Below are 9,433 nucleotides of genomic sequence, written 5' to 3'. Positions count from 1 at the left end.
CGTACTTACTTAAGCATCGGAGAGCCTTCAGCCGGTACCACACCGGTACCCCAAGGATTTACCGAACTTATCCTTTTGCAGGTACTTACCCTCCAGAGTGGACCACCTACCGAGGACAGTGACCTGCCGAAGGGATAATTGAACTAAGTTGACGAAATACGTATTAAACCACTTTTTCGCATCAACAGTTTGGCGCCGTATGTGGGAAACGAAAAATCATCAACCCACAATCCCCTAAGCACATGGGGACCACTTCAAAACAAACGTTCCTAACGGAAGAGGGGGTACCGTTCGGAAGGCAGAGCGGAGCTAGCCCAGCGCTACCTCCAAGCACTCCCTTCGGAAACGCCCCCGCTACCCAAACAACCGCCGAAGCCGAGCTGACAGCCCAAATCGCATCCTTACGGAAGGACATGGCGAGGCTTCAGGAACACAACAACTTTCTTTCGTCCAAAGTGGACGAAACCCAGCAGCTGCTTCACCAGCATCAACCGTAGAACATGCAGACAACTCACTCTTCCGAGAGTTTGCGGAACCCCCGCGGGAAGAACAAACGCGCAAAGGTAGCGAAGGCAACGCCCGCACCTTCCAGAGAATTAGTGGTTCCGGCACCCCGGGATCAGCCACACATCCCCAGGAAGGTCTACTCCGATTGCCGACATCGGATTAACGACCGGGAACGTCACAATGACGATCGGGAGCCAGAGAGAGAGAGGTCACCGATCAGGATTGGCGCTCGGATAAGGGACTCGCGGATGAGAACCCTGGGAGATAGGTCGCCTATTCGGAAGATCAGGGGACTAGGCCCTGCCGAGTCGTCGGAATCCGAGTACGTCCCTTCCAAGACACCTCCAGACTACCGTTCGGCAACACCTTCGCGGTATGCGAGGGATAATTTACTAAACCTACAAAGGCAATCGGAAGATTACAGTTCCGAAGAGATCCCTAGCCGAAACCCCATGGTCCGACTCCTTTTTCAGAAAGTCCAGAAAATGGAAAACGACAACGCCCGCTCCCAGGGGCCCGAGTGGGGAAAGCTTCGACCGGGGCCATTCACCAGGCGCATCCGGGACTCTCGGCAGGATCGGGAAGGGCAGCAGCTTCGGATACCGTTTTATACGGGCACGGAAGACCCCTTAACCCACCTTCACTCATTTCAGTCCGCCATAGGATGCAAGGGCTTGAGCGATGAAGGGCAGTGCCTGCTATTCCCGTCTTCCCTTACCGGGGCAGCCCTGAACTGGTTCTACCGGTTAGAGCCAGAAACGGTAGATTCCTTCGACGAACTGAAGCAGATTTTCCTCAACCACTTCATGATTCAAACGGACCGCCTTTACTCTGCCGATGACCTGTACACAATTCGGCAAGGAGAGGACGAACCGTTGAGGGAATACGCGGCGCGTTTCAGTCACGAGTACTCAAGGTGTCCGGAGACAGACGACAGGGCAGCCTACGGCGCTTTAAGAGTGGCCTTCGGTCCTCGCATTTCCGATACCTAGTACACAGCAGCAACTGGCGCACGTATGACGAACTGATGAAACAAGCGGTCATCCACGCAAAAGCCGAATACTTCAACTCAAAGCCCACGGCTTCGGCACCGCGGGGAAACACCGAATCAAGCGCTTATCCGGCAAAGGTCACGTCCTACGGCAGTACCGACACATACTCGGCAGGTCAGAAAAGAAAGGACGACCGCGCCGATCGAAAAGAACCCTCGAAGAAAGGGAAGGGGCGGTACGGTCGCAACGACCACCGAGCGCCTCTGCCGAATCGCGACCAAGCCAATGAAGTCTTCACCTTGTTGAACACTACCTACGAGGCCGTCCTGATGAACGAACAGGGAATAATACCGAAGCCGAACGCCCGAAGACCAAATCGGCAAGACAACCGAGAGACCGGTAAATTCTGCCGATACCACCAGCACAACAGCCATAATACAGAAGACTGTATAAGCCTGAGAAAAATCGTCGAACGCTTGATCCGAGAGGGGAAGCTAGACCAGTATATCGCCCGGCAGCCAACGGCGCCGGTGCCGAACGCAAATCGGCAGATAAATATGATAAGCACTATCAGCGGCGGCCCAACCATCGCAGGGCTGAGCAATCGTTCGATGAAGCAGTACGTGCGTGCCGCGCAGTTTCCCCAGGTATTCGGCATAGAGGTGAATCGCCGCCATGAAGCGCCGAAGGATCATTGGGAGCCGATCACGTTTTGCAAAGAAGAGGAACATGGCATCCTCTATCCCCACGACGACCCAATGATCGTCAGAGCAGAAATTGCCGATTACGATGTAGGGAGAGTGCTGATCGATACCGGGAGCTCGGTAAACGTGATCTTTGCCGAGGCTTTCTGAGAGATGGGAATACATGACAGCCAGGTCAACCGACAGTTGACACCTTTGCTAAGTTTCTCCGGGGACATGGTCCAGCCGGTCGGTAGCGTGACACTCCCAATTACCTTCGGCACCGCGCCGAGGAGAACGACGGTATACGACCAGTTCCTCATCGTTGACTGCCCGACGGCGTACAACGTCATTGTTGGGCGAACGGCACTGACCAGGGTTAAGGCGCATCTTTCCCCACACATGCTGTTGATGAAGTTCCCGACCCCCAATGGCGTAGGGTCTGTCAGGGGAAACCAGCTGAGTGCACGGACTTGCTACGCCACGGCAATCAAATCAACCTCTTTCAAAATCCTGGAGGAGACCATGTCTGTGCAGGGGGTGCCGAACGGCACGGGACCAGTTGATGACCCAAGAGATGAGTCGCCAACTCCTCATACACAACCCGCCGAAGAACTGGAGACGATAACCCTGAACGAAGAACAGCCCGATCGTCGGGTTAAAATCGGTACCAGACTAACCCCTGCCCTCCGAGCGCAGTTTATAGACTTCTTACGGCACCATTCGGAAGTATTCGCATGGTCCTACGATGACATGCCCGGCATAGACCCTGAAATCATCAGCCATAAACTCAGCATTTCCCCCGCCTTCAAGCCTGTCAGGCAGAAGCGCCGTTCGTATGATGCCGAACGGTACGAAGCCATGCGCACCGAAGTTGACAAACTTCAAACCATCGGCTTCATCAGGGAGGTTACGTACCCGGTATGGCTGGCGAATTCGGTCATGGTCCGGAAGGGTACAGGCGGCTGGCGAATGTGCCAAGACTACACAGATCTGAACAAGGCCTGCCCGAAGGACAGCTTTCCGTTGCCCCGAATAGATCAGCTCGTGGACGCCACCGCCGGACACGAACTGCTCAGCTTCATGGATGCCTATTCAGGGTACAACCAGATTTTCATGCACCCTCCCGACAGCGAGCACACCGCCTTCATCACGGACAGAGGGTTGTACTGCTACAATGTCATGCCGTTCGGCTTGAAGAACGCGGGGGCAACGTATCAGAGGCTTGTCAACAGAATCTTCGCCGAACACATCGGCAGCATCATGGAGGTTTACGTTGACGACATGTTGGTGAAAAGCAGAACAGCCGAAGAACACCTGCACAATCTGTCTATCATGTTCGGTATCCTGAAGGGCTACTGAATGAGGTTAAACCCGATGAAATGCGCCTTCGGTGTATCTTCCGGGAAATTCCTCGGATTCATGATTAGTCACAGGGGTATCGAAGCGAACCCCGAAAAAATAAAGGCCATCATCGGCATGGAGAGGCCAAAGACAACAAAGGACATTCAAAGCCTTACCGGACGAGTGGCTGCCCTGACTCGCTTCATATCCAAGGCAACCGACAAATGTGTACCGTTCTTTAAAGCCTTGAAAGGGGGCAAACGGAATATCATATGGACTGCCGAATGTGATAAAGCGTTTCAAGACTTAAAGGACTACATGGGCAGAGCACCCCTTCTGTCGAAACCACTACCTGGAGAGACTCTCTATCTATACCTTTCGGTGTCTAGCACTGCCGTCAGTTCGGTATTGATCCGGATACCGGAGAGGGCAGAGCTACCGATCTTCTATGTCAGTAAGGCACTCCAGAGCGCCGAACTTCGATATCCCCCATTAGAGCAGCTTGCACTAGCCCTGGTGGTCTCGGCACGAAGACTTCGGCCATACTTCCAAGCACACGGGATCAAAGTCCTGACTAACCAACCGCTTCGGCAAGTGCTCCAAAAACCTGAAACTTCTGGCCGGTTGATCAAATGGGCGATTGAACTCGGAGAATTCGATATACAGTTCGTGCCAAGACCAGCCGAAAAGGGTCAGGCCATTGCCGATTTCATCTCCGAGCTCACCCCACCAACGGCACAGGAAATAAGCGAGCTAGATACCGAAACCGGTACACCGATGGAAGTAGACGCCGAACGGCTCGACGTCTCAAATCCCGTATGGACTCTGCACGTCGACGGCTCGGCAAACCAACAAGGATGCGGAGCCGGCTTGGTACTGACAACACCGGAGGGACTCAAGATCGAGTACGCCCTCCGATTCAACTTCCGAACCTCCAACAATGAGGCAGAGTATGAGGCCCTCTTGGCCGGCCTTCGGTTAGCTAAGAGCATGAATGCAAAACAGATCAAGATACACAGCGACTCCCAGCTCATTGTGAACCAGGTAACGGCAGACTTCGCCGGCAGAGACGCTTCCATGAACGCCTACCTTTCATCTACCCACCAGCTGCTCCAGAGCTTCCGAGCCTACGAGATCAAGCAGATCCCCAGAAGCGAAAACAGTCATGCCGATGCATTGGCACGGCTAGCTTCGGCAATCAATGACAAAGTCGGAAGAAAGGTGCCGGTGGAAATTCTTGCCCAACCAAGCACGGTAGCCTCCGAAATATGTACCGTACGGTACGAGGATACATGGATGTCCCCCATCTACTCATACCTGACCAACGGTACCATTCCAGAAGACAAGGCCCAGGCCCGAAAGCTTAGGTACCGATCGGCAAGGTACACCGTCATCAACGACGTTCTTTACAAACGTGGCTACACGACTCCGTATCTCAAGTGCCTTACGGCAGAACAGGGGAGCTACATTCTCCGGGAAATCCACAATGGTGTTTGCGGCGACCACTCTGGGTCCCGGTCACTCGCACACAAAGCCTTTCGGCAGGGATACTTCTGGCCGACCATGCACCAGGACGCCAGTTCACTTGTGAAGAAATGCGATAAATGTCAGCGGTTCGGCAACATACAGCATATCCCCGCCGAACCCTTGACACCGATCGTGAGCCCTTGGCCTTTCGCACAGTGGGGACTAGACCTGATCGGTCCGATGCCACAAGGTAAAGGCCAGGTGAAATACGCTGTGGTTGCCGTTGACTACTTCACCAAAATGGGTGGGAGCCGATCTCTTGCAACCATAACGGCAGCAAGAGTAGAGACTTCGTCTGGACTCACATTTGTTGCCGTTTCGGTATCCCGTATGCAATCATCACCGACACGGCAGACAGTTCGATCCGGAACTCTTCAAGCACTTTTGCACCCGCCTGCACGATCAACGTGTTTTTCGCATCCACCGGCCCATCCCCCAGTCAAACGGTCAGGTAGAAGCGATACACACAATCATCAAGAAACTGCTAAAACGGCAGCTGGACAAAGCCAAAGGAGCCTGGCCAGAAAAGCTTCCCGAAGCGCTCTGGGCCATTCGGACCTCTTACCGAACGTCCACGGGAGAGACCCCTTTCTCCTTGGCTTTCGGTTCGGAAGCCGTTGTGCCGGTAGAAATTGGCGAACCTTCCTACCGAACGGAAACCTTCGCTCTGAAGCCAAACGAAGAAGCACTCTCTCTGAGCCTCGACCTTCTGGAGGAGCACCGAGCGCATGCCAACCTTCGGAATGAAGCCTACAAGCAACGTGTCTCTCGGTATTACGACTCTAGAGTCAGGCACTGTTCGTTCCGAGTCGGTGATTGGGTCATGAGGAAGGTGTCCCTAGCAACTAAGGATGCCACGGAAGGAACCCTCGGACCTTCCTGGGAAGGACCTTACGAGATCATCGGTATCCTTCGATCGGGAACCTACCGCCTAAGAGACTCCAACGGCAAGACCCTCGGTCATCCTTGGAACGTGGAACATCTCAAGTACTATTTCAAGTAACCTAGCCTACGGCAGGACTAAGTTGTAACCTAGCCTACGGTAGGACAAAATTGTAAATGCCTTTCGGCAGAGATATATAGAAAGCCTTCGGCACTATTACTTCGAAAATTCTTGTTACGATCTCTACTAGCCTACGGCTACCAATATAGGGAAGTTAACGTTCTACGGCATCTTTATTAGCCTATGGCAATAAAATATTTTCGATAGTATTACCCTACAGATCCCATCGGAACTTGACAATTTCGAAAACAACTTCTATAACGTTATAAATCCTACACGGCAATAGGTACGATCGGCAACATAAAAACAGTTTCAGATCAAATCGAAAAGACAAAAATAGACAAAAATATGTGCATTTAATTTAAAGATGCCCTCGGCATCAAGGTGTTCGGCAAGTACAAAGCTAAAGAAAAATCTAATTATTACAAGGAAATCGGAGACGGCCTTCAAGCTTCGTCGCCAGCAGCAGCCTCGGCGGACCCAGAGCCTTCGGCGGCGTCCTCCCCCTCATAGTCTTCGATCATTTCTTCGGTAATACCTTCTGGTAGAGGAGGAGGGTCGGCAATGAAGTTGAGGTTCAGTTTCTGCCCAGGGTTGTACCGCTTGAATCGGTACAACAGGTCCGCCATCTCCGAGCCCACTTTCTTATCCAGAAGGATAGAGAACTCGGAAGACGAACGGTACCCCTGGATAGCCGACTGAACCGCAGCCTCAATCTCTGCGGCCTTGGCCCGTTCCGATTCCTCCAGGGCCGTCTGCGCCGCTGCTTTAGCCCGCTCGGATTCCTCCAAAGCCGCCTGCACCGCGTCTTTGGAGGCCTCGGCATCCTTCGTTGCCTCGAGCGCAGCCTCCAGGAGCCCCTTCATCTCTTCCACCTGCCGTTCGGCGGAATCCTTCTGCTTGACAAGGAGGGCGTGCTCCTGGAGTGCTTTGCCAGCATCGGCAACCTTGGACCTGCCGTCCTCGTACGCCTTCTTGGCGCGCTCGGCAACAGTGATGGCCCGCTTAACGCAGAGCCACATGTCCATGGACGCCTGCGCACAACATAAGTGGTCAGAAACCTACCCCACTTGACAAAATAAAGAAAAGGACGAAGGAAGAGAAAGATCTTACTGCAGCCTGAAGACGGAAGGCGCGTCCGGCCTCCTCCCGAAGAAACTTCTTCGGCAGTTCGTCGATCTCCGGCAGCTCCATCTGAGAGCCGAGGATCATGTGGTTGACGAACTGGACTGTCTTCGCCGGGCAGGCGATGGAGACAGCCTCGGTAGGACCGTCCTCGTCCTCCACCGCGAGGACGGCCCTGGGCACCTCCGGCTGGCGAGGGCGCTTGGGGACCGGCTCGGCCTCCAGATCAACCGTCTCCGGTCGCTTGCCGGCAGCCTTGGAGGCGGCAGCCTCGGTATCCCGATGCCTCGGCGCAGCGGCTTCATTGGCAGTCTGCCTCGGAGCGGCCTCGGCGTTAAGTTGCCGAAGGCGATCCGCCAGAGTCTGGTCCTCCGGATCCGGCATCGACTGCCGAACGGTAGCCGCCTCGGGCTGCCTTCTTTTCTTTTTGCCCTCCAGGCCCATCATCAGGCGCCTCTTGGAGGACTCGTTCTTCTTCCTCGCCTCGGCAGCTTTCCTGGCGTCCGTCACTGGTCAAAAAGGCACTTGGTCAGTTCGGCAAACGAAGACAAAATACAAAATACAAAAAAAAACGAAGGCTACGTACTCTCGGCAGGGTCGACGAGGCCGGCTTTGATAAGATTGCCGGTGAAGAGAAAGCGAGGATAGACTCGCTCGGCAGCGGGCACTCGCAGCTTCACTCTGTCAAGCTGCCGGATCTCGCTCGGCCTGGGGCTCGGCTGTTTGAGTTTGCCTGTCGAAAAGGAAGATTAATCACTCAGAAAAAGAATTAAGGAGTCACCTACTGATCGGTAACTCAAAAACCTACCGGCAGTCTGGAAAGTCGTGGGGACTCGAATGCTGGGGGTTGTTCCCGATGGCGATTCCCAGTCGCCGGAGAGCAACACCCGCCGATTCCTCCATGACTTCTGAGAGGTCGGCACCGAACTAACGAAATGCCCCCGCTCGGAGGCCTTCAGGAAGTTTGCCTGAACCCAGCCGCCATGATCGGCGCTCTTGGATTTGGTGACGCTGTAAAGGTACGAGAATTGCTCGTAGGTAGGCTCCCCCTCCTCGGCAATCCCGAACGCCGCAATCACCCCCATCAGGGCCACCCAGAAGTTAGGGTTGTATTGGCCCGGGGCGTACCCGATCTGTGCAAGGATCCTCTGCACGGCTGGTTGTAACGGCAGTCGAACCCCTTGCACCAGGACGTCGGTGAAGAAGGTCACCTCACCGTTCGCCGGGTCACTGAGGGACTCAACTGGGCTCGGAATCCTCATCCTTACCGAATCAGGGATGAGGTATTCGGCCCTGATCCTCTCCAACTCCCGTTCGGTGATCTTATTGGGCTCCAGGTAATCGACACCGAACAGAGCCCTCTGAGGCACACCCACCGGTATCCTAGGTGGTCCTCGGTGGACAATGGTTACCCTCAGGCGGGAGGGACCGGTGATATCCACGCTGCGACCGGAGGTAGAGGCCTCGGGTTGGTGCTCGAACGACCCGACACGGGTACCGTCCTTGTACACCGCGGCCAAGGGTAGCGGGTGCCCTGTCATGAGCCCCTTGCCGATGCCGTGGGTGGGAACGGAGTCCCCTTCCTCACCGAATAATTCAGCATCGGTGTCGCCTCCATCCTCGGCGGCGAGGCTCGCAGCCCCGCTGGACGTATCCCATCCCGATGACAATTCCCCATCGAACGCGTTGGGCTCATTGCCGAACGTCGATTCACTATCAGACATCTACAAAACAAAGAAAAGGGAAACTAAGGTTCATGCTGCACTATCCTACCGATACCTACATCTCTACCTATGGCCGCTAGACTACCGAAGGAAGATCCTACTAACGATCGGCTAGCCTATGCCATGGACAGACGTATAATAAAAAGGAATTTTAGGTGGGTACCGAACGGTATCTTACCTTGAGAGCTGTGGAAGTCGCTTGGATTACCGTTCGCACACTTCGAAAATCGCCTGGTTACCGTTCGTACTCTTCGAAAATCGCCTGGTTACCGTTCGCACACTTCGAAAATCGCCTGGTTACCGTTCACACACTTCGAAAATCGCCTGCTCAAAGAACTCTCGCACTCCCACAATTGCAAAGTGAACCTTTCATCCGGAGCGACCTCTATTTATAGGGAGAGCGTTGTAACGGTACGCCTCGAAAGACGAAACGGCTCATCAATGCGCCGCCAAGCGTGCTTTTGCTCGCCACGTGTCGCCCGACAGATGGCGTCGTTAATTGTGCGCCAGGCACAGAAGGCGAAGCGC

At 54.4% G+C, this 9,433-nt stretch overlaps 3 protein-coding genes across 3 annotated transcripts; all 3 read left to right on the top strand.

The window, feature by feature from the left end:
* The first annotated feature begins 500 nt into the window (after nt 1–500).
* LOC109946399 lies at nt 501–1,499 on the top strand. Its single transcript, XM_020553943.1, has one exon. It carries the CDS (start codon nt 501–503, stop codon nt 1,497–1,499), a length of 999 nt encoding a protein of 332 aa, XP_020409532.1.
* Nucleotides 1,500–2,356: 857 nt separating this feature from the next.
* On the top strand, nt 2,357–3,544 carry LOC109946398. Its single transcript, XM_020553942.1, has one exon. It carries the CDS (start codon nt 2,357–2,359, stop codon nt 3,542–3,544), a length of 1,188 nt encoding a protein of 395 aa, XP_020409531.1.
* A 15-nt stretch (nt 3,545–3,559) lies between these two features.
* Nucleotides 3,560–6,056, top strand: LOC109946397. Its single transcript, XM_020553941.1, has 2 exons — nt 3,560–5,374; nt 5,550–6,056. The coding sequence occupies exons 1-2, from the start codon at nt 3,560–3,562 to the stop codon at nt 6,054–6,056; spliced, it is 2,322 nt and encodes a 773-aa protein (XP_020409530.1).
* The last annotated feature ends 3,377 nt before the right edge of the window (nt 6,057–9,433 follow it).

Source organism: Prunus persica, unplaced genomic scaffold (assembly GCF_000346465.2).
Source record: "Prunus persica cultivar Lovell unplaced genomic scaffold, Prunus_persica_NCBIv2 scaffold_70, whole genome shotgun sequence".
In the NCBI taxonomy this organism is placed as follows: Eukaryota; Viridiplantae; Streptophyta; class Magnoliopsida; order Rosales; family Rosaceae; genus Prunus; species Prunus persica.
The sequence above is the reverse complement of the archived record's forward strand: the minus strand, read 5'-3'. Positions and strand labels throughout refer to the sequence as shown.

Coding starts and splice junctions, on each gene's coding strand:
- LOC109946398 (XM_020553942.1), top strand. CDS start 2,357: ATGGGAATACATGACAGCCAGGTCAACCGACAGTTGACACCTTTGCTA.
- LOC109946397 (XM_020553941.1), top strand. CDS start 3,560: ATGAAATGCGCCTTCGGTGTATCTTCCGGGAAATTCCTCGGATTCATG. Junction 5,375..5,549: donor TCACATTTGTTGCCGTTTCG/GTATCCCGTATG, acceptor CTAAAACGGCAG/CTGGACAAAGCCAAAGGAGC.
- LOC109946399 (XM_020553943.1), top strand. CDS start 501: ATGCAGACAACTCACTCTTCCGAGAGTTTGCGGAACCCCCGCGGGAAG.